The sequence below is a fragment of the Leucoraja erinacea genome, chromosome 1 (assembly GCF_028641065.1).
Source record: "Leucoraja erinacea ecotype New England chromosome 1, Leri_hhj_1, whole genome shotgun sequence".
NCBI classification, from domain to species: domain Eukaryota; kingdom Metazoa; phylum Chordata; class Chondrichthyes; order Rajiformes; family Rajidae; genus Leucoraja; species Leucoraja erinaceus.
In genome coordinates, this window is record NC_073377.1 from 89,532,247 (window position 1) to 89,558,266 (window position 26,020).

The following is a 26,020-nucleotide window of genomic DNA, read 5'->3' on the forward strand; positions in this document are numbered from 1 at the left end:
ATTTGTCCTGCTCCGCCCATCGGTTGATTGCTTTTACCACACTATTCGCCAGAAGATCTATTTTATTTAAATGGAAAGGCTCCAACCCTCCGACCACACTCCAAGTCAAGTCAAGTCAAGTCAAGTTTATTTGTCACATACACATACGAGATGTGCAGTGAAATGAAAGTGGCAATGCTCGCGGAACAACAAAACAACCAAACAAATTATAAACACAATCATAACACACATATTATTTTACATAATAAATAATAGAAGGAAAAACGTTCTGTACAGTTAGTCCCTGGTGAGAAAGGCGTTTACAGTCCGAATTGCCTCTGGGAAGAAACTCCTTCTCAACCTCTCCGTTCTCACTGCATGGCAACGGAGGCGTTTGCCTGACCGTAGCGGCTGGAGCAGTCCGTTGCAGGGGTGGAAGAGGTCTCTCATGATTTTGTTTGCTCTGGAGTTGCACCTCCTGTTGTATAGTTCCTGCAGGGGGGTGAGTGAAGTTCCCATAGTGCGTTCGGCCGAACGCACTACTCTCTGCAGAGCCTTCTTGTCCTTGGCAGAGCAATTCCCGAACCAGATGGTAATGTTCCCGGACAAGATGCTTTCCACCGCCGCTGCTTAGAAGCACTGGAGGATCCTCGGAGACACTCTGAATTTCCTCAATTGCCTGAGGTGGTAAAGGCGCTGCCTTGCCTTACTCACCAGTGCTGAGGCGTGTGATGACCATGTCATATCCTCAGAGATGTGGACTCCCAGATATTTAAAACAGTTCACCCTATCCACAGGATCCCCATTTATACTCAATGGAGTGTACGTCCTCGGATGATGTGCCCTCCTAAAGTCCATGATCAGCTCCTTCGTTTTTTTGATGTTCAAGAGGAGACTGTTCTCCTGGCACCAGAGTGCTAGATCAGCCACCTCCTCCCGGTAGGCCCTCTCATCATTGTCTGAGATCAGGCCCACCACCACAGTGGTACTCTGAAACGATATCATGTATAAATTTAGAAAAAAATCAGGAGTGACATTGTTGAACCCTTGATTAAATTTGATAAGACTTGGGGAAAATTTATTCAACACTTTCATACAACATAAATTGCTCCCTCTCTAACCGTTATAAAAACTATTTTACCTTTATATGGTGGAACGGACTTGACGACAAATAGACTTAAATTGTTGAAATTCTCAGTTCAGATTCTGTTTTACTTTGCTTTGTTTTAATTAATTTATTTATTTCCTTTCTTTTTTTCTTTAGTTTAGGGGGGTTTTGTTTCCTCCTTTTTTCCTCTTTTTTTTGTCTTTTTATCTTTGTGTTTTTTTTCTACATATATAAGTTTTTTAAATATTAAACTATATTTACATAGAGACCAGGAGGTCCTAATTCAATGTGTATTTTTGACACATGGACTCATATTAGGTTATACCTGTTATTAATGTAATCCTGATCCCTATGTATCAATATAATTGTTATGTTTATCATTATTCTTTTTGCTTTGTTTTTTATGTTTTGTTTTTGTTTTTTGGAAAAAAAAACTAATACAAAGAGTTTAAAAAAAATAAAGAATTTCCTCTGCACGGGCTAATTGCTATACCATGAGACTATAATTTTGTATACATGATTGAAAATATTTCTACCCATCTCCAGTTCAAAATGCTTAGACCACGAAGATGGGAAGTGGGTTACAAGAAACCAATCTGACAAATCTATAGAGCATTTTTACACTATTTGAACATTTCTACATTAACAGCTGTAATTATTCCACAATATCAAATTTGAAATTTGTTTAGATGGACACCATACATGGAAAAACGTATTACCTCAATAGAAATTAACCTAAAGATAATCACTTGTCTCAGATAAATTAAACGATTTCTGCCAAGCTACTCTTTATAGTCCCATACATCCCAGTGTCTGCAAAAATGCAATCTAGTTTGTGTTGTGATCTCTCCCTGCCTTTAAATTTAAATCCCAGTACTGATTAGATAACAACTGAATGAAAAAGCTTGGTTCTGAAAATTGTAATCAAATGTTCTCTTAACAGTTATGAAAGAACATGCTTTTAATGAGAATTGGAAAGCAGTGAATTTCGGTTCCTGACAACTTCTCAGATTACATATGTTTTCACTCCACAAAGAAAATTTGAGATTTACGAAGGGAGAAAAATAATACACAATGTGAAATGTTGATTAATTGATGAAATACTTTTAAATGAAAGCCAGTGTTATATATTTGAAAATATATATTTTTATGTTTGATCAACATTTGTTCTCTCAGCTTTTAACAAACTTTTCTCAATTTATAAACAGGACAAGGACACCATCTATTGGCCACTTAACTATATTTGTTCACATTTTGCTCTGGACTCTGGGCAGTGGATTAAAATGAAATAAATAGTTAAATTGTATTTATTATTCTTATAATAACTTCACATTAACATTGGAGACTTGACAAATTGAAAGGGAAATGATTGGCGGATTTGCGATTTATTGCAAAAATGGAAACAGGTTGCTTCAATAAAGTTTGTTTCTAACTAGTTAATCAAACACAGTAAAGCAAGCATTTGCCAGAATCACATTATTATTGTGAATTGTCTTGGCTAAGCAAAACAAATCTCTTCACTGTTTTACCACATGCTTGTTTGTTCTTGTTATAGGATGTTATGGTCGTGGGTGAACCAACACTGATGGGCGGAGAGTTCGGAGATGAGGATGAGCGACTGATCACTCGATTAGAAAACACGCAGTATGATGCAGCAAATGGCATTGATGATGAGGAAGATTTTAATAACTCTCCTGCACTGGGAAGTAACAGCCCTTGGAACAGCAAAGCGCAATCTAGTCAGGAGAGTAAATCAGAAAATCCCACACCACAGGCCTCTCAATAAACAGGACCATATCAGTTTTTATTACAACATTTTGTGCTTTCCCCTTCTTCTTTATCAAGGCTGAAACCCAAAATTTATTGTTTAAAAATGTCTACCTTCAGCTGTATTGAAATATTAAATCCCCTAATTTGATTTAGTGAGTTCATATTCAAAGCTTTAAAAAAAATTGAACTGGTATTATAAATCATGCAACCCATTATATTTTGTGGGCATTTGAGTATGACAAGTTTGTGGTTTCTTTTGAATTGTTCCTGAGTTTGAACTGTTACTATCAAAGGACTCTGATAGTGATGATCATTTATATTCAGATTTTGCAGGAACCCATGCTGGTCTAATTTTTGCTTGTGTATTTATGTAAGCTTTTTATAAGGGGACAAAAAGATAATTTTGAGCAGACACGATTTAATTCACATAAATGTTCAGCACAAAATGTGAAACTTAGAAATAAGTCTTTGTGTCATTATACGGATGTATTTTATGTATGCTTTGCCATTAATTAAGTGTGCCAATAAACAATGGTAACATGAATGCTTTTGTCTTACAGTGGTTAATCACTGTTCTCAAAAATTTCATTAAATCCAGTTCCATATTTTTGCTGAAAATTGTAATATAATTAATTAACAGTACTTGTTTCTGTCTGAAGAAGATTCCTGACCTAATGGCAATCTGAACATAACGCGTCTGAATTCTTGGAATCTAACTCGTCAAGCAGAAGCCAAAAGAAAATCACAAATGTTAACTTAAGGAAGCATAAATGATATATGTTTTCCATGAATGGGTTGAATTTTTATTTGTTTTTTTTGTTCATTTCAGAGGTTGTTAAATGTTTTTTCAGCATTTGCAAATATCTGTTAATTTCAGTTATTTAAAAAAAAGTTAACTTTCATTTCCTCCATGCCCAACTACATTAAAATAACCATTTCATGAACTTTTGCCAAATGTCTCTGCACTAGTTTAGTTTAGTTTATTGTCACGTGTACCGAGGTGCAGTGAAAAGCTTTTTGGTGCTTGCTATCCAGTCAGGGGAAAGACAATACACAATTACAATTGAGCCATTTACAGTGTATAGATACATGATGAGGGAAAAATGTTTAGTGTAAGGTAAAACCAGTATAGTCCGATCAAGGATAGTCCGAGGGTCACCAATGGGGTAGATAGTAGTTTAGGACTGCTCTCTGATTATGGTGGGATGATTCAGTTGCCAGATAACAACTGGGAAGAAACTGTCCCTGAATCTGCAGGTGTGTGTTTTAACACTTCGATACGTTTTGCCTAATGGGAGAGGGGAGAAGAGGGAATAGCCAGGATGCAACTCGTCCAAGATTGGCCTTGCCAAGGCAGCATCGTATAATTGGAATCAATAAATGGGAGGTTGGTTTGTGCGATGGTCTGGACTTCGTCTACAATTCACTCCTCAATTCTTGCCGTCTTGGATGGAGCTGTTCCCAAACCAAGCTGTGATGCATCCTTATAAAATGCATTATATGGTGCACCTGTAGAAGTTGGTGAGAGCTCTCTGAGACATGCCAAACTTCCTAAGCCTTCCAAGGAAGTAGAGGCCTTGGTGTGCTTTCTTGGTCGTTCCTTCAACGTGTGCGTTCAATAGACGTTGTTGGTGATATTGATCCTCGGAATTTGAAGTTTTCAACCATCTCTACTTCAGTGCCATCGATGTAAACTGGGGTTTGTGTATGGCTACGCTTCCTGAAGTGGTTCCTTTGTCCTTTCCTTTGTCTTGCTGACATTGAGAGAAAGGTTGTTGTCTCGACACCAGGTTCTCGATCTCCTTCCTGTACCCCATCTTATCATTATTGGATATTCAGCCCACAAATTTGATAATTATAGACAATAGACAATAGGTGCAGGAGTAGGCCATTCGGCCCTTCGAGCCAGCACCGCCATTCAATGTGATCATGGCTGATCATCCCCAATTAGTACCCTGTTCCTGCCTTCTCCCCATATCCCCTGACTCCGCTATCTTTAAGAGCCCTATCTAGCTCTCTCTTGAAAGTATCCGGAGAACCGGCCTCCACCGCCCTCTGAGGCAGAGAATTCCACAGCCTTGAATTAATTGAATTAGATTTGTACATGGCTGCACAGTTGTGGGTGTACAAGAAGCAACAAAGGGGGCTGAGAACTCAGTCTTTCGGAGCCCCAGTGTTGAGGAATATCCTAGAGGATGATTTGTCCCCTATCCTCACTGATTGGGTTCTGTTGGTCAGGAAGATGAGGATCCAGTTGCAGAGATGAGTGCTGACACTAAATCCCACCAGTTTGTCAATAAGTCTGGGTGGTATAATGGTGATAAAGGCAGAGATGTAGTATGAATAGGAATGGGTGACGTTTCGGGTTGAGATCCTTCTTCAGTCTAAAGTCGACCTGAAACCTCACCCATTGCTTCTCTCCAGAGATGCTGCCTGCATTTTGTGTCTACCTTTGATTTAAACCAGCATCCGTTGTTCTTTCCTACACGTCTATGAACACGAGTCTGACATAGGTGTCTCTCGTATCCGGGGGTTCCAGGGTTGAGTCTAGGGCTAGGGTGATGGCATATTGCGTGGACCTGTTGTGGTGGTAGGCAGACTGCAGTGGGTCAAAGGCGCTAAGTAGACTGGATTTAATGCATTCCATAACTCGCCTCTCAAAACATTTCTTGATGGTGGATGTCAGTAGTCGTTTAGGCAAGAGGTCTTGTTTTTCTTTGGCACCGAGATGATGGTGGTCTTCTTGAAGCAGGTGGGTACCTCAGAATGGAGGAGGGAGAGATTAAAAGATGTCTGCGAATACTCCCGCTAACTGGTCTGCTCAGCTATTAAAGACACAGCCAGGAACTCAATCTGGGCCAGTTACTTTTCGTACGCTAACCCTCAGGAAGGCTGATCTGACCTCTGCAACAGTCGCCCTGGGGAGCGGCATACTTGAGTCTGAAGGGCCAGGTGTCACCACCCTGTTGCCCTCTGCTCAAAGCGAGCATAGAAAGCATTCAGTTCATCAGGTAGGGTCGTACTATAACCAATGATGTTGCCTGACCTTGCTTTGTAGCCAGTTATCTTATTCAGACCTTGCCACATTCTCCATGTATCCAAGTGATTACACTGGGACTCAAGTTACCTCTTGGAATCCTTGATGGCTTTGCGGAGATCATAGCGGGCCTTCTTGTACCGCTTGGGATTGTTTGACTTGTATACAGCGGACCTAGCCTTAACGTATGAATGTATCATTCATTCATGAGTTGGGAAACATTCGGATTGACTTCGTTGGTACACAGTCTTCCATGCACTAGTTGATGAAGTCAGTCACGGCAGTGGCGTACTCATTCAGGTTAGCTACAGAATCCCTGAATTGGACCAGTCCACTGACTCAAAGCTGTCACGTAAGATGTCATCCATGTCCGTTGACCAGCAACTCTCAGTACTGGAATCTCCTGCTTCAATTTTTGTTTGTAGGCAGGGTACAGAAGCACAGCTAGGTGATCAGATTTCCAGAAATGTGGTTAAGGGACAGAGCGGTAGGCATTTGTTTATTGACATGTAGCAGTGGTCGAGGGCGTTCCAGAACATGGTGGGACAAGAGACATGCTGATAGAACTCTGGTAGTACGCCCCTGAGGTTGGCTTGGTTGAAGTCTCCGGCTGCCACGACCAGGGCTTCGGAACTTTTTGTCTTAAAGCTATTGATAGTGGAGTACAATTCATTCAGAGGAAGCTTGACGTCTGTGTGTGGGGGGGAATTCCCTCGGCAGGTAGTAGGGAAGGCACTTCACAGTCAGATATTCTAGGTCCGGGGAGCATGAACTCGGGGGACTACCATGTCTGTGCACCACAAGGCATTGATTGGAAAGCAGACACCGTCGCCTCTAACCTTGCCCGAGGACACTGATGAAGGAAGAAGCCCTCAGGCTGCATGACATAGTCAGGTACGCCAGGGATGAGCCATGTCTCAGTGAAATAGAGCAGACAGCATTCTCTCACTTCTTTCAGGTAAGTCATTCTAGCCTATTTTCATCTTAGGTAAGTTCATCTTGCTTATTTTCCATGGATTGCATATTAGCCAGTGGTATGCTAGGAGTACTAGACCAAGGAGGACCAATTGGGCCCCGTCCCCTCAGCTTGCGGGTGAGGGGGGGTGGGGCTGTGCGTCACACACACACTAACCACCCCTCACACTCACCGGGGGGGGAGGATGGAGTGGGGGGGAAGGGAGGGAGGGGAGACGGGGGAGGGTTGGCAGAGGGGGGACGGGTGGCGGAGGGGAGGGGGGAGGGGGGGGAGATGAGAGGGTAAAGAGGAGGGGGGGAAAGGGAAGGGGGTGGAGAGGGAGGGGTAGAGGTTGGAGGGGAGAGGGAGGGGGAAAGACAGTAGAGGGGAGAGAGGGGGGGAGAGGAGAGGGTGGGGGAGAGGGGGGAAAGGGAGGGGGGGGGGGTAGGGGGGAGGGAGAGAAAGGAGGGGGTTAGATGTGAGGAGCAAAGGCATTGTGACGACATCCAGCTATCTTCAGCACGTTAGATTTAAAAAAGATGTCAGATTTGAGCTAGGATTTTTAATCAATTTTTTCAGAAATCATCATGAGGTAGATCTCTACCGGAATATGTAAACATGTCACCCTTAGCGCGTCGGGTTTTTGAGGAGATGTGAATCACATATGAACACACACACACACACACACACACACACACACACACACACACACGCACACACACACACACACGCACACACACACACACACACACACACACACACACACACACACACACACACACACACACACACACACACACACACACACACACACACACACACACACACATACATCCACATCCACGATCAGAGTTTTATATTATAACTAGAACATGGGGGACCCGTTGGGTCCCGTCCCCGCATCACACACACACTAACCACCCACACACACACGGGGGGCGGGGGTTGAGAGGGGGAGGGAGGGGGAGAGGTGAGGGGAGTGGGGGGGGGAGGAAGGGGTTGGGGGAGATAGGATGGGAGAGAGGGGGGAGTGGTGGAGGGGTGGGGGACAGTGAGGAGAGGAGAGGGGGAAGGGGAGAGGTGGGGGGCGGAGAGAGAGGAGGGGGGAGGAGAGAAGAGAGAGGGGGAGGGGAGGAGGGGGAGGGGGGAGAGAGAGGAGCAGGAGGGGAGGAGGGAGGAGGAGGGAGGGATGAGGAAAGAGGGGGGGGGGAAAGAGGAGGGGGAGAGATGGGGGGGGAGAGAGAGTAGAGGGGAGAGAGGAAGGGGAGAGGGGGAGAGAGTGAAGGGCAGAGGGAGGTAGGGCGAGGAGGAGGGTAGAGAGGAGGATGGGAGGTGGGGGAAGGGAAGGGGTGGTGGGGGAGGGGGGTAGTGGGGAGGGGGGGTTAGTGGGGAGGGATAGGGGAGAGGGGGGGGGGGAGAGGAGCGGAGCGGTGGGAGATGGGGGTGAGGAGAGGGGGAAGGGGGAGAGAGGGGAGGGGGGTTAGAGGGGGGAGAGGGGAGAGTAGAGGGGAGAGGGGGAGAGGAGGGGGAGAAAGGAAAGGGGTAGACAGGAGGCGTGGGGGGAAAGGGGGGGGGTATTGGGGAGTGGGGGCAGAGGGGGGTGGTGGGGAGAGGAGGGAGAGGGGGAGGGAGTAGGAGGAGGGGGAAAGGGAGGGGGTGGAGGAGTGGGGGGGGGTAGGGAAGGGGGAGAGAGAATAGAGGGGAGAAAGGAGGGGGGAGAGAAAGTAGAGTGGAGAGAGGGAGTAGGAGGGGGAGATGGAGGGGTAGATAGGAGGGGGAGGGAGGAGAGGGCACACGGGGAGAGGGGGGGGAAGAGAAACAGGGAGGAGGTGCAGGGGGGGAGAGGAGGAGGGAAACCGGGCAAGCGAGGGTGCTGCGAAAAGCGGAGAGAGCCCAGGGAAAGAGAGAGCTCTAGTACAGGGTCCACCTTTAGTAAAAAATCTCTCGGCAGCTCCTGGGGAAAGGCGAGCCGAGGCTAGCGTGCGTCAACCTCAGAAGCGCCGGATGGGGACAGCGGATCCAAGTGGGTTGAGTATGTGGTTGTCATTCAGATGGGGCCAGGTGAGGATGGCATTGGGGAAAAAATGGGGGGGATGAGAGAGAGAGAGAAAGTGATGGATCAGAAGGAGAGAGAAAGGACCAGAAGCATTGCGAGTTACCTAAACTTAGAGAATTTAATTTCATGCCACTGGTTTGTAGACTACTCAGTGAAGTACGAGGTACTGTTCCCCTAGTTTGTGTTTGGACCTGCCCAAGCAGTGGAGACGACCAAGGAGAGACAGGTCAGCATGGAAATGGAGGGTGGCGTTAAGAAGCCTGCAACTAGAAACGCGAGATGGCCATTGTAGACAGATGCTAACCAGCACTTGGTTCGCTGATGTAGAGACCTCATCAAGAGGATTGAATGCAATGAAGTTGTAGGAGGTGTATGTGAATCTCTGCCTCACCCAAAAGGGCTGCATATTTACCTGGAGAGTGGTGAAGGGGTGAGAGGGATTGTAGTTGGACCTTTTACATTTGCAGGGTGGGTGGAGGCTGGTTTCAGTATGGGCAGAGTTACAGCCACAACTCACTGCAATTTCTTGTGCTTTGCGGCAGAGCTGTAGCCAAACCAAGCTGTGATATCAATATAGGGCTCCCTGCAGAGGCATTCGGACAAATGTGGTAAAAAGAGGGAAAATGGTAAAAATGTTGGTTAGTTTCTTACTTATCCTATTGTTCATCCAATGATGTATTATTTATTTGTAATAAATAGTAAGGAATTATGTGCATCATCATTATAACCATATAATAACCATGTAACAATTACAGCACGGAAACAGGCCATCTCGACCCTTCTAGTCCGTGCCGAACACATAATCTCCCCTAGTCCTATACCTGCGCTCAGACCATAACCCTCCATTCCCTTCCCATCCATATAAACTATCCAATTTATTTTTAAATGATAAAAACGAACCTGCCTCCACCACCTTCACTGGAAGCTCATTCCACACCGCTACCACTCTCTGAGTAAAGAAGTTCCCCCTCATGTTACCCCTAAACTTCAGTCCCTTAATTCTCAAGTCATGTCCCCTTGTTTGAATCTTCCCTACTCTCAGTGGGAAAAGCTTTTCCACGTCAACTCTGTCTGTCAATTACGTCAATTATGCCTGATAAATCTCAAAAGCTTTAGGTTAGGAAGGAATGTTAGAATAGTTTCTATTGTAACTGTAGCAATGCTCAGCTTGTAGTATACTTGCATTTTGGGCATTTAAAATTTTAAGTACAAAACAAAGAAATAACAAATTTGCTGACAGGATATATTCTGTACTGCTGTAAACTGACAAAAGTTAGGGAGCACTCTATGCCTGCAGTAATGCTATCCTTATTGGGGGAAAAACACTGTCAATTTATTCTTCAATAATTCGCTGCATAGTAAGAAAAATAATTGAAATGTATTTTGCTGTAGTAATTAGAGAGTACGAATTAAAATAGCAATTTCCACTGGATAAGCACAGGGCTTACTAAGCTTCCAATGGTGACATTTAAATCCCTCCAGTTATTTCATCCCACGCTTACTGAAAAGATATCCACGACACAATTACCTGTGGTCTGTAGACAATAATGCACAAAGAGTTTAAGTTTTAATACTAATCTTTGAATAAAATTGCTTCCATATTAAATTTCACATTTTCTCTTTCGAATCCTACCTAGAGCAAACCAGTTGTGTATTGTGAATGCAATTAAACATGAAACTTGTTCATTAGTTTCACATTTAATATTAAAGGTTCAGTTCTTTATTTTACATTTTTTAATTTTCTGTTCACCATTGTAAAATAATCCTTAGTTTGTGCTGCCTCTTTCATGGTATTACACTGCACAACGATTAGAAGTAATGCATGTAATTTTGCTCCACATCTAATTAGTTGATGAAAAATATAACATTTAAATATAAATCTTCTTTTTTTAAGATAATGGATTTTTGTACAGTGTGAAATAAATTACATTTTCAATTAAGTTTGTAAATGTAAGTATTTTCCACTGGCAAATAAAGTCACAAATTGCTGGAAGCACTCAGCAATCAGACAGCAGCTGTGGGGGAAAAAAGCTTGCATTCAAGATCAATGGCCCTTTGTCAGAAGGCTCATGGGGCCAAATTACTTGTTCATTGACTGGAAAGGTGAACTACTTCTCTTTCCACAGATGCTGCCTGACCTGAGCGTTTCAAACATTTCCTGTATTTTATTTCCAGCATCTGCAGTTATTTAGTTTTGTTTGCTGAAAATAATTACATATCTAAATAGTATCAAACATCCCATTCTAAAAGAATGTGGATAATTTTTCAGTGACATTGTGATAGATGCAATTTGTTCGATTAGAATAATAAGGACGATAAATGGTACTGAAATGCCGAGGAGCTGAATGGTTTATTTCTATATATGTGTTTATTTTGTAAATGGGAGAAAAACACATTTTCCAACTATTGTCAGTTGTTCAAGTAGTTAATAACATATGTTGATTATATTTTAAGCTGCAATGCTTATTGAGGTAATACATGTTTTTACATAAATATGTTAAGCATCATTTAAAGAGTTCAACAGTCACTTGGCAACTAAGCAGGTTAGTACACAAAGCTATTTTTCTTCAGTTAGATGAAATATACATATCGGTAATTAAACTGAACAAAACAAAATACAAAATTTGTTATGTAAATTGTCCAAACATAAGGCAAGTTTCCCCGTCAGCTATGGATAGCTGGTAGCAGTCGAGCCTCTATGTCATGCGTTTAAGTACCATTCAGCACAAGCCTCTGGATTGATACTCCAGTATCATACTGATAAGGTGCTGCACTGTCAGAGATGTTATCCTGCTGAAGAGAGTTGAACATCAATCTGGCCTAGAAATTGTTTTAACTCATCTTTAATGGCATTGTGCACCACCCTAATGATGTTTACAGCAATCCCATAAAGATTGTGATCTTTAATCACAAGGTTTACAGAACAGAGTTGTCAGATCTCCCTGTGTAATGACACTCTGGGTCTATTTCAATGTATTCTGTAGACATATTGCAGGTTCTCACGGCTGCGAACATTCAGCCTAGCTGCTGCAATCTCAGCAGCAGTCTTCAATGCATAATATAAGTTGCACTGTTATTGCTGCAGAGGTGCTTTGTTACTTAATGAATAGATGCTACAACGATGAGAGACAGCAGGAGAGTATTCTTATGGTATGCAAGGCATGCTGGTAAATAACAATACCAAGGAGAACCTCTAAAGAAAGTCCAACAGGTTGTGAAAGGAGGTTGCCAGAAAGGTCACTGTAGTATGTAGTTTGATATAATTACCTGCATTTTGAGGATGTCAATGTCTGTTTTTCCTGCTCCTGTGGGTTGCAATGAAAGTATCTGGTTTGTTAGTATGCAGTTTGGGTAACGGCTCAAATGCAGCAGTGAGCAACAAACCAAGATGTAGAAGCAGCATTCTGGAATTATTGCGAAGGTGGGACTCAAAAATGACAATGAACTTGACTATAATGAGGAATGCAATCCCAAGTTTTTTTAAGTCATAGGAAATCCACAGATTTTGATGATCAGAAAGATGTTAGGCGTTTAAACAGCACAATTTCAAAGTAAGCTTGGGTAATAAAATCTGTTTTTTCTGTGAATGAAGAGGGACTTTGCTATTCAGACCGGAGGTATTGATTTTACGCAGGAGAAAGGGTGCTAGACCAAATGAAAACCTGAGAAAAAAGTCAGAAGTGAAATTTTCCAAAGGCTGATAGCCACTTCAAAGTGCACGCATCATTGCTCTGCTCTAGGTTAAGTTTATTTTCAACCACATAATGCTTTTTTCATAAAGTTGTGCTGAAGATTTTTTGGACCTCAATTTATTCTGCCATTTCGATATGCAAGATTTGTTACACTGATTTGAAAATGTTACTGAAATGTTACCTCTCTTTTTCTCTCTGTGCAATAAATGGCTTATCCTATTGTAATTGTAATTGTTATTAATTTATTAGCCAAGTATGTAAAAACATACAAGGAATTTGATTTGCCATAGTCATACCAAAAAAAATGGCGAGAAACACAAGTACATAAAAATTAACATAAACATCCACCACGCACACTGTGATGGAAGGCAATAACGTATTATCTTCTTTCCTTCTTTTCTCCCACGGTCGGGGCAGTCGAACCATCCGCAGTCGTGGCAATTGCAGCTCCCGCAGCCAGTGATCGAAGTTCCTGCGTCGGGGCGATTGAAGTTACAGTGATTGGGGCAGTCGATGCTCCCGCGGCTTGGAACGCCCGAAGTCGGTCCCTAACCCCGGGACCGCGAGCTCCAGGATGTTAAGTCCGCAGGCTCCCGTGGTTGGAGCTCCCAGTTCAAGTCGATCCCCAGCAAAGAGGCCACCAGCTGCACGATGTTAGGCCGCAGTGCCAACGGAGATACGATACGGAAAAAGTCGCATCTCAGTCGAGGAAAGAGATTTTAAAAAGTTTCCCCCACATAATACAAAACTAAAGATACACTAAAACATACATTTAACAACAGACTAAAAAAACAACAAAAGAAGAAAAGGATGAGAAATACCATTGGCGAGGCTGCCATCGTACGGCGCCACCTGAGAATTAACAGAATTTTCTGTTTCTATTGCAAATTGCCAGCAAGAACAGTTCATTGCTTTTGAATCATTCCTGGTGCACAGGTCTAAATTTATCCCTCAATCAACAGTTTATCTACATCATTATATTTGTGTTTGTGGGAAAACAGTCAAAACACCAATTCTGATTTTTTGTTTGTACCACAGGGATATCATTCACTTTGAAATTCTTAACAAGTCACAGACTATCCTGATTTGGACATATATTACCAATTCTTCATCATTGCTGGAGCTCATTATTTAAAACCATTACCGTAGTATCGTTACTTCTGCAGGTGTTTGAAGCAAATGGCCAGCACCAACTGGTTAGAGAAATGTGGAATGGGCAAAATAGTGTCTTGACACCTTAAATACAAATCAAGCATTGGCAATGATGGGGATGTCCATTGTTCAGTTTAATTGCATTGCTGCATGTAATAGGCTAAAGTGCTGGTCATCAGAGACATGGAGGAATTGGACAAATACATGTGAGACCAAAAGAACACAATAAGGTAATGGAAAAATGAGGGACTAAATAAATACACTACATACTACTATGACAATTTCTGAAAGAAGTATTTTATCTCCGTCGGGAGATAATGATGAACCACAAACAACAAGGATGACAGCAGGGCTGTGGAGTCGATACCCAAAACACCCGACTACGACTCCAACTCCGACTCCTTGATTTCTTGGGTATCCAACTCCGACTCCTCCAGGTATAATAATTCTAAATCTGCTATGATGACATTACACAAGATGGCATTTCATAAAAACCACATGAATCATCAGGTTTCCTTCTAAACCCATGTCCTTAAAGTTTTTAGTCTAATGGTTGTAGCTATGCCATTGTGGCTTTTTTTAACTGTTTATTCTTGAAAAAATAAACAGAATTAATTATGCTAAAAGAAAAACAAAATTACAGAAAGGACTATGACAAAATAAAAATTACGTTGAATTAAATAAAAATTATAAAAGCATTACTCCAAAATGGATTCAACTTTATGAGTTAAATGGCTAAATTATGACCAAAAAAAAATTCTCGTGCAATAGATATTAAAAGTAAATGCATAGGTACTTTTGTTTGCCACAAATGTACATACCTAAAATGTATTAATAACTTGTCCTTAGGAACAGAATTGCTTCTGCCAGATCCTCTTTCATTGAAGCCCTTAAATCTGATTTAATTATTTTCAGTGTGGAGAACAGTCTCTCCACGCTGACCGAAGTGGGTGGTATGGCTGTTAGCCGCAAATACAAGGTTAAAAACATGGATCTGGAAAACAGAAGCCGTCGACTGAATTTGCAAATTGTTGGTTTGCCTGAAGGTCAAGAAGGGGATAATGTTATAAAATATGCCTCTAAAATGATAAAGGAGACTTTCAACACTGAGCACTATGAAAATCTTCCAATTTTGGATAACGCACACAGGATCGGGAAGAAATCTGGTCCCCAAGATAAACCGAGACATTTGAACGTTCGGTTTCACTTTTTGCAGATGAAGGAGAATATCCTCCAAGTAGCAAAAAAGTTGGGCATGGTTGAATATGAAGGATGCAAGTTTCGGTTTGTTCCTGATTACAGCTGTGAGCTTATGGGATTGAGAAAGTCTTTCCATAATGAAATGTCTGAGTTGTTTAAAAAACAGCTGCGCCCCGCCTTGCTCTATCCAGCTAGACTGCGTATACGACTCTTTAATGGTAACAACCGATTTTTTTTTAATCCGCAAGAAGCTTCCAGCTTTCTGGAGGCTTATGGGGCTGAAGCTGCGACGGGAAGTTACTGATAGTCGATTAAGTTACAATTGGAGATTTATTGTTCTTATTTTGACAATATATTGTTTTGTAAATGATTAAGAATTTAATTGGATGAGTTATTCTTTAATTGCTTTTTAGAATTTTAGTATGAAGGTATCAAACCATAACTTTTACCTTCTCTAAGATACTGTTAATTTAATGTAATGGTATTATATATTAACTTTTAAGATCTTCTTTGTTAGCTCTTCTATTTTTAAAATCAAATGATTTCCCCCCTGTCTTTAGACAAACAAAGTGAAGCAGTTCTTGTTTTTCATATTTTGACCTTAGATAAATAACATGAAGTAGCTCTTGTTTTTTACAGTTAACATGCACTTTTTAACCATAACATGAATTTGTTTGGCTACTGAGTGGTAAATATGCCTTATTTTTATGTTGGGTGCTGTCATTAGGAGAGATGGGGTTAGGGGAAGGATTAGGTAGCGTACTGACTGTCTACTGGTCAGTTTCAGGCTTTGCATGGGTGGGGGGGGGGGGGACGGGGGGACTTTTGCTTTCAGTTTAGTTTTTTCTATCTGGGCAGAATTTGAACTACAAAAATGTCTGAAATGTCGTCACTTCTGGGTCCGCCAGATTCTTCTCCTTCCAGTATCATGAACTGTTATTCATTAAGAAATTAACCCTTTACATTCCACATGATTTTTACAAACAATATGGATAAAGTTATTAACTTCCTTTCATAGAATGGGAATGGTCTGAACCATCCCATTAAGAGGAATTTTTTTTTAAAGTTCTTCGTAGACTAAATGCTCAGATTATCTTTGTTCAGGAAACTCATGTAAGGAAAGACGACAATCAACGATTCTTTAAGTTTTGGAGAGGACAGCAGTTTCATTCAAATTCACAGGCAAAGGTGAAAGGAGTCTCTATTTTTATTGACTCCTCAATTTGTTTGTTCATTATGAAACAATTTCTGATCCATATGGTAGATTTTTGATGGTCACTGGTGTTCTTCATAACCAAAAAGTTGTTATGGTGAATGTGTATGCACCTAATATTGATCACCCTGAGTTTTTTAAACAGCTAATCGCATCCTTTCCTAAATTAAATGAACAACTTTTGATAATGGGTGGAGCTTGTAACTGTTGTTTGAACCCCTCGATGGACAGATCTGCATCTGATCATGTGCTTCCAAATAAATCAGCTAGTTTTATCAATTCTTTTTTATTTGACTGGAATGTTAGAAGTCTGGAGATTCCTACACCCAAATGACAAAGAATTTTCTTTTTTCCCTCATGTATGTCATAGTTACTCTAGGATTGACTACTTTATAATAGATTCTCGGCTAGTTTCATCGGTCACTGCGTGTGAGTATGATGCAATTGCTATTTCTACCTGATTCCAAGTTTAGTGCTAGTGGGGCTTTCTCACGGGGCGACTTGACGCAAGAGGTAACCAGAGTTGAACATCATGGGAACCTCGTACGATAATCGTACGGCATTCGTGGACCACCGTGGACCACCGTGGCGCTAACGGCAGGTACTCGTGTAACTTGTTGACTCGGGAAAAAATTCAAGCAAGCTTGAATTTCTCCAAGAGTGACTTGTACACTTGTGGGTTGAACATTGAAAAATTATATGGACATAGTGGCCAGTGCGATATCCGTAATAACTCTTGCGTTTACCCTGAGAACTCCTGCGAACGGTGAACCCGGAAGCTGGACAGAGGGGACAGAAGGTGAGTAAAAAAGGTGGTCTCAATATCGCCAATGGAACATGTGTCCATCGAGGACGTCCCACCTCATTGTCATTGCTGGAGAATCTTTTTCACTGGAACACTTGCAGACATGGCTCCCAGAAAAGCTCAAAGAAAGGGGGTAAAGCATGTCAGAAAGGTTTTTGCCATGCAGGAGAATGAGGAGGAGATGCAGCAAGAGACAGGTGGAGAGGCAACAGGAGATGCCACAGATAACACTGCCTGTGAGCTGCTTGGAGAGGGTGAGCAAGGTGGATTTCAGATTGCCTCCCCAGTAGCCGTTGTAGGAATAGCCTCAACAGACGCGTATATAAAGGGAAGATGACAGAAGGTAAGGCCATATAACTTCACCAGGGAACAAGAGGGGGAACTTGTAGAAAGGTACCAATTCAACGAAATTCTTTACGATAAATCCAGAGAGGATTACAGAAACAGGGAGAAAAAACGGAACCTGCTGGAGACGAAGGCTGCGGAGTATCCCGGGTGCTCATGTGAGTATATATAACGATATATTAGTACATCAACAGGAAAACCATTTAATGTTACTTAGTACAGGCATGTCTCCAAATGAGCCAATTCAACCAAGGGAGGATATTTATAGTGTGTGAAAACAAAAGTGACATAATTTGGGCCACGTGATGATTTAACAACACTTCACAGTTCACAATGTTCATTCAAGATTTAACGGGAAAGCTCGGGAGATGGACAAGTCACTCGCACAAATAACAGAAATGCCGAGTACCCGTGGGAACTCTTTATCTACCCCCCGTTATATCGTGTGATATCGTGCTAGACCGTACTTAGATAAATCGATGCAAAAACAAAGAGGTAATATAAAATCTAAAACTAGTTAACTCTTAAATACATATATAAAAAATACAAATATAGCAGACGTTTGGAGGATCGCGAATCCGACTGGAAGGGAATATTCGTTTTATTCAATGGTACACAAAACATACTCACGTATAGACTATTTCCTAGTGGATACAAAACTAATTCCTTATACTATGAACCCTAAATATCACACCAATACGATTTCAGATCACTCCCCGCTAACTTTCGTTTTAAAATTAGAATGAATGTCTACAAACAAATCGTTCTGGAGGTTTAACTCGCAAATTCTGAAAGACCCACAAGGGAGTATATATCTAAAAAAACAGATGGACCTATTTTTTGAGACAAACGATACACCAGATATATCGCCCACTTTACTATGGGAATCCTTCAAAGCATTTATTAGAGGAGTCATTATCTCGTATCAAGCTTTTCAAAACAAAAAGAATAAGAATGAACAAAGACAATTAGAAGAACAAATCAGACAACTAGATATAGATAATGCTAAAGATCCAACTATGGATAAACATAATAAAATCTTAATACTAAAATTTAAGCTAAATAAATTATTGTCAGAGAAAGTTATAAGACTATTCCAAATTACAAAACAAGAACATTTCGAATTTGGGGATAAACCCCATAAAATTTTGGCACGCCAACTGAAAAAACGGGAAAAAGATCATGCAATTTTAAAGATTAAATCAGATAGAGGGGAATTATTAACACTACCTAATGATATCAATAAAAGATTTGCTCAATTTTACAAGAATTTATACACATCGAAAACTGCTAATAGACAATAATAAAGTTTCAGAATTTTTGGACAATTGTAACCTTCCTAAAACTAGAACTGAAGGAACAAGAGGAACTGGGAGCACAAATTACATCTAAGGAAATAGAAGACACAATAAACACACTTAAGAATGGAAAAACACCATGACCAGACGGATTCAGTAATGAATTTTATAAATGTTTTACAACATAGTTACACCACGTCTACAGAAAATGTATACATACGCTTTTAAAGAACAAATCTTACCTGAAACACTAGCAGAATCAACAATCACATTAATACTTAAAAAAGATAAAGATATAGAAGAACCAGGCTCATATAGAGCTATTGCTTTGTTAAATACGGATCAAAAAATATTAGCGAAAACACTAGCTAGAAGACTAAGTCAATATGTTAGTAAATTAATAAATGAGGATCAAACGGGATTTATACCTAAGAGACATTCATTTAATAACCTGAGACGTCTGCTTAACATAATGCACTCTCACAAACCTCAAGAACAAGAGTTATCTATCATTTCATTGGACGCAGAAAAAGCGTTTGATCAAGTAGAATGGGATTATATGATTAAAGTATTGCAAAAATTTCAAATGGGAAAGAACTTCATCGCATGGATAAAATTATTATATAACAAACCCACGGCTAGAATATTAACTACTAATATACTATCTACGAAATTCCAATTATCAAGGGGCAATAGACAAGGATGTTCATTATCACCGCTGTTGGTAATTGCTCTGAAAAAATCAGGGATAATTGAACCTTTCAAAATGAAAAAAATGCAACGATCTAGAACACAACCCCAAATCAGTATACCAATATTAAATCTAATTGAGGACGGTTTTCTCATACAGAATAAACTGGAACAAAAGTGAAATTATTCAGATTCAGATTCAGATTCAATTCAATTTTATTGTCAACAGTACAGAGACAACGAAATGCTTTATATGCAGAGCGATAGCAAACGATTTGAATAAAAATAATAAATAACCGGGGGGGGGGGGTATAAGTCACCGAGGTAAGTAGAGTGACAGCCCGGAAAGAAGCTGTTCAGCTGGTACGGCAAACAGATTAATGGTAGGAGGGTAATCCATGAGAGCACCTTTGGAGCGCCCTCCGCAGACAGCGCTTTCTTTGGACAGACTCATGGATAACAGAATTTTCAACCCTCTGCAGTGCCTTCCGGAACAAAAGTTGAAATTGTGATGCAGTTGGGTAAGGATGCTCTCGATGGTGCAAAAGTTCACCGAAAGACAGATGGACCTTCTTCAGTCTCTTCAGGAAAAGGTCGATAAAACCCTCAACACATTTCTTCAAATAGCCTTTACATAGCCACAAAAAAATTCAAATATTTGGGAATTGAAATTACTAGAAACTATCACGCTATGTTTAATGCCAATTATAGTCCCTTACTTAAGAAACTAAATAATCTAATCAAATTCTGGAAAACGCTCCCGATGTCTTTAATAGGTCGAATAAATGCTATAAAAATGATCTTTTTACCACAAATCCTATATTTATTTCAATCAATACCTATATATATATCTTCCAAAAAAGTTTTTCAAAAAACTAGACTCAGACATTACAAATTTTATATGGGATTATAAATCCCACAGAATACAAAGAGCACACCTTAGTAAACCAAAAGAGATGGGTGGTCTAGCGCTCCCTAACTTTATGTACTATAATTGGGCAGTAAATATTAAAAATATGATTCACCTGCTGGACAACTCTGCCCAGCAGGTGGACTGGATTGTAATGGAGAGAGAGGACTGCTCTCCGTGTAATACAGGAGCGACTCTCCTCTCATCAATGAATCTGAATAACAAAAATTACAATAAAAATCCAATGATACATAGCACAATTAGAACTTGGAAACAAATAAAACAGAATCTAAAATTAAGAAATCTATCTCTTTTAATGCCAATAGTCAATAATCCGTCGTTTAAACCTTCAATTATAGATAAATCATTTACACAATGGGAAAGAATGGGAATCAAAATGCTCGGAGACTTGTATGAATTAGGAAAATTATTATCATTTCAACAATTACAACTGAAATATAATTTGAAAAATAATCAATCTTTTAAATATCTTCAAATCCGTGACTATCTGAAAAAATACACAAAAGACTATCATAACATGCCCCCAGACTTATTGGATGAAGCTATGAAGACAAAGGCTGAATCAGCAAATATAATATCATACTTATACAACATTATTTTAAATATAGAAATACCTACAACCGATGGTATTAGAAGAGACTGGGGACAATAACTAGCTATAAAAATTTCAAAAGAGAGCTGGGATAAACACTTACTATATGTGGATACATGCTCGATCAACGTACGACATACTTTAATTCAATTCAAAACATTACATAGACTATATTATTCAAAAACTAAAATAAATAAACTTTTCCCCAATGTCTCACCCACTTGTGATGAATGTCAGTCACAAGAAGCTACCACAGCGCACTCTTTTGTTTTTTGTATAACAATCCAAAAATTCTGGAACTAAATAATTGAAATCTTCACAAAATTAATTAAAATAAAACTTGTACCAAAAGCAGAATGGATCATTTTTGGAATATCGGAAGGTAACCCCGAACTAAACGTGTTTCAAAAGAACTTACTTAATTACGGGCTAATAATGGGAAAAAAGCTTATACTCAAATTCTGGAAAAACACTCCAATACCAACAATAAAAATGTGGATTTCAAACATGTTCGAAACATTACACCTGGAAGAGATGAGACTCCTCCTAGCAGGCAAAGCAGACCACTTCCAAAAGACGTGGTCTGCATTTATGGAACTATTACAAGCATAAGGTGCAATAGTAATTTAAAAAATAAATGGTACCAGGATCTGGTAACGGGGGGTAAAAAAAAAACACGGTTGGTATATCCTTTTTTGTGGAGTTTTGTGTTATAATAAAGCGATTGTTTCTCCTTTTTTTTCTTTTCTTTCTAGGGTCTATTTCCTTTCTTTACTTCCTTCTCTAACTTCTTCCCTAAGGGGCTTTCTTTTCCCAACACTTTCCTGCACCTTCACGACTCTTGCTCACTTTCCTTACTTCTTTTATTTCTACCTTTTTTAAAGCTCGAAAAACAAAGTGGTACAACAAATGTAATAAGATATATGTGATGTGTATTACTGTAATTTACTGTACTTCTAATAAAAATAAATAAATAAATAAATAAATAAAATATAACACAATCTAATTTCGAATTATGGACAGTTTCCATTTAGATTGACTATCAAAGGTTTTACTTATTTAGGCATTAAGATTACCAAGAAACACAAGGATCTATTTAAAGCCAATTTTACACCTCTAATTGAACATATCAAACAACAGTTTACTAAATGGTCATCAATGTCCTTATCTTTAATCGGCCAAATCAATGCTATTAAAATGTTTACCCTACCTAAATATTTGCAGTTTTTTCAGACTATACCAATATTTATTGCCGAATTTTTCTTTGATATTATTGATTCCAAAATGTCTTTATATATATATGGCAGAATAAAATTTCCATACTGAGTAAAAAATACTTAATCAAAAAAAGATGGTGGTTTGGCACTGCTGAACCTTAGATTCTACTATTAGGCAGTTAATGTTTGTTATTTAACGTTTTGGACAAAAGATTTAGAAGATACCCAATGCCCAGGATAGATAAATCTTGAACTTGATTCTATACAAGGGCAATCATTGGCTTCTATTCTAGGGGCCTCGTTACCTTTTACAATTACGAGATTGAATAAATATACGACTAACCCAATAATAAGACATACATTCTGAATATGGTTTCAATTTCGTAATTTTTTTGGATTGAATGATTTTATCTTATCGAGTCCTATGTCTAATTTTTTCTTCCAACCTTCTAGTACTGATCAAGCCTTTCTGTTATGGAAAAGGAAGGGATTAGCAGCTTTTTGTGATTTATTTTTGGATGGTTGTTTTATGTCTTTTGAACAACTCTCCAATAAATATAATCTACCTAACTCACATTTCTTTAGATATTTACAAATTAGACATTTTTTGAAGGCAACTCTACCCTTTTCCTCCGTTACCACATCAATCCAAAATCTTGGAAAAAAGTTTACATTTGAACCCTTATCAGAAAGGTTTAATAACGACTATTTATGAGTTGATTTTGAAATTACAAATAGATACATTTGATAAAATTAAGAATGACTGGGAAGGAGCTCCAAATGTATCTACCTATAGAGAAATGGGAGAGGATTCTTTAATTAGTTAATACTTCCTCAATGTGTGCAAAACACGCTCTGATACAATTCAAGGTGGTTCACAGAGCTCATGTCAAAAGATAAGTTGGCTCATTTTTATGGTCATATAAATCCTACCTGTGACAGATGTAATTCTGAAGTGGCCTCATTGACATATGTTTTGGTCCTGCCCACTTTTGGAAAAATATTTATTTTTGATACTATTTCTGTAGTTTTAGGTATTGATTTACAACCTCATCCTATTACTGCAATATTTGGGCTACCAATGTTAGATTCTACTCATCTGTCCCGTTCCGCCCATCGGCTGATTGCCTTTACCACATTAATTGCCAGAAGATCTATTTTACTTAAATGGAAAGACTCTAATCCTCCGACCACACTCCATTGATACTATGAAACGATATCATGTTTAAATTTAGAAAAAATTAGGAGTGACATTGTTGAAACATTGGTTAAATTAGATAGGCTTTATTCAACATTTTCACACAACATAGATTTTCCCCTCTACAACTGTTATAATAATTATTTTACCTTTATGCGGTGGAATGGACTTGTTTGCAAACAGGGACTTAAATTGTTGAAATTCTTTGCAGCCCAGAATCTTTGCTTTTTTTTTCTAGTTTAAGCGATTTTGTTTTTTCTTTTTTTTCTTTTTATCTTTTTGTTTTTATATATACATGTTTTCTTTTAAACACTTAACTTTTAAAAATACTTGACTCCTCTCTTCCTTTTTGAGACCCACGCACCACATAACTATATTTACAAAGAGACCAGGAGGTCTATACTTAATGTGTATTTTGACACTGGACTCATATTCAGGTTATACCTGTTATTAATGTAATCCTGATCCCTATGTATCAATATAATTGTAATGTTTATCATTATTTTTGTTGTTGTTGTTTTGTTTTTGAAAAAAACTAATAAAAAGATTTTAAAAGAAAAAAAAATTTAGGAAAAAGGGAAGTGCAACGAGATCTGGGTGTCCTTCTACACCAGGCACTGAAAGTAAAAATGTAGGTACAGCAGGCAGTGAAAAAGCTAATGGCATGTTGGCCTTCATAACAAGAGGATCTGGGTATAGGAGTAAAGAGGTCCTTCTGCAGTTGTGCAGGGCCCTGGTGAGCCCACATCTGGAGTATTGTGTGCAGTTTTGGTCTCATAATTTGAGGAAGGACATCCTTGCTATTGAAGCAGTGCAGCGTAGGTTCACAAGGTTAATTCCCGGGATGGCGGGACTGTCATATGAGGAAAGATTGGAAAGATTGAGTTAGTATTCATTGGAATTTAGAAGGATGAGAGGATATCTTATAAAGACTAATAACATTATAAAAGTAGTGAGAAAATAATTTTTTACACATAGAGTGGTGAATCTGTGGAATTCTCTGCCACAGAAGGTAGTTGAGGCCAGTTCATTGGCTATATTTAAGAGGGAGTTAGATGTGGCCCTTGTGGCTAAAGGGATCAGAGTGTATGGAGAGAAGGCAGGTATGGGATATTGATTTGGATGATCAGCCATGATCATATCGAAGGGCCGAATGGCCTACTCCTGCACCTATTTTCTATGTTTCTAGGAGTGGACAAGCTAGACGCAGGAAAAAAATTCCCAATGTTGGGTGAGTCTAGAACCAGGGGACACAGTCTAAGAATAAAGGGGAGGCTATTTAAAACTGAGATGAGAAAAAACATTTTCATCCCGAGAGTTGTGAATTTGTGGAATTCCCTGCCACTGAAGGCAGTGGAGGCCAATTCACTGGATGAATTTAAAAGAGAGTTAGATAGAGCTCTTGGGGCTAGAGGAATCATGGGATTTGGGGAGAAGGCAGGCACGGGTTACTTATTGTGGATGATCAGCAATGATCACAATGAATGGCGGTGCTGGCTCGAAAGGCCGAATGGCCTCCTCCTGCACTTATTTTCTGTTTCTATGTTTACATTCATCCTCCCAAAGTACAGCACCTCACACTTGCTAGGTCATTCAGCCAGAGGTAAGAAAGGGCATTTCAATATAAGTGTCAGGAAGTCATGATGCAGCTCTGTAGGACTTTGAAAACCGCAATAGAAACATACAAAATTATAAAAGCACTGGACAAGCTGGATGCAGGAAAAATGTTCCCAATGTTGGGGGAGTCCAGAACCAGAGACCAGTCTACTTTTTGCCTGATGGGAGAGGGGAGAAGAGGGAGTGGCCAGAGTGAGACTCATCCTTGATTATGCTGCTTGCCTTGCCGAGGCAGTGTGAGGTATAAATGGAGTCAATGGAAGGGAAGTTGGCTTGTGTGATGTGTCTGGGCTGCATCCACAATTCGCTGCAATTTCTCAATGCTTGCTGAACTTATTTCTTTTTCTGGGGAGAGTTTAGTTTATTGTCATGTGGACCGAGGCATGTGGTCAGCATGGCCTGATTCTGTTCAGTTTAGCTTTATTACCATATATTCACCTTGAGAACGGCATGATTAGCAAGTTTGCAGATGGTACTAAAGTAAAATTGGTTAGTACAGTGTCAGGGGTTATGGGGAGAAGGCAGGAGAATGGGGTTAGGAGGGAGAGATAGATCAGTCATGATTGAATGGCAGTGTAGACTTGATGGACCAAATGGCCTAAGTCTGCTTCTACTTGTTGGAGAGTCTAGGACTAGAGGTCATAGCCTCAGAATTCAACGACGTTCCTTTAGGAATGAGATGAGTTGGAATTTCTTTAGTCAGAGGATGGTGAATCTTTGGAATTCTTTGCCACAGACCAGTTAGTCTAACATCGGTAGTGGGGAAAATGCTAGAGTCAGTTATTAAAGATGGGATAGCAGCACAGTGGTGAAATCATTGGACAAAGTCAGCATGGATTTATGAAAGGTAAATCATGTCTGACGGATCTTATAGAATTTTTCGAGGATGTAACTAGTAGAGTGGATAAGGGAGAACCAGTGGATTGTTATATCTGGACTTGCAGAAGACTTTCGACAAGGTCCCACTTAAGAGATTAGTATGCAAACTTAAAGCACACGGTATTGGGGGTTCAATATTGATGTGGATAGAGAACTGGCTGGCAGACAGGAAGCAAAGAGTAGGAGTAAACGGGTTTTTTTCAGAATGGCAGGCAGTGACGTGATGTACAGCAAGGCTCAGTGCTGGGACCCCAGCTATTTACAATATATATTAATGATTTGTACG

General features: G+C 39.9%; 1 protein-coding gene across 10 annotated transcripts in view; it reads left to right on the forward strand.

Moving 5' to 3' along the window:
* LOC129699015 (LIM domain-binding protein 2) overlaps positions 1 to 3,401 on the forward strand; it is a 497,462-nt gene extending 494,061 nt beyond the window's left edge. For 7 of the 10 annotated variants that reach the window (XM_055638598.1, XM_055638608.1, XM_055638586.1 and 4 more), the window contains one exon: positions 2,643 to 3,401. In XM_055638598.1, the coding sequence (XP_055494573.1) occupies positions 2,643 to 2,873 (231 nt within the window). In that variant the 3' untranslated portion in view covers positions 2,874 to 3,401. The remainder of the gene's footprint in view (positions 1 to 2,642) is intronic. The other 3 variants (XM_055638643.1, XM_055638633.1, XM_055638651.1) reach the window with 1 other exon arrangement.
* Positions 3,402 to 26,020: the final 22,619 nt, after the last annotated feature.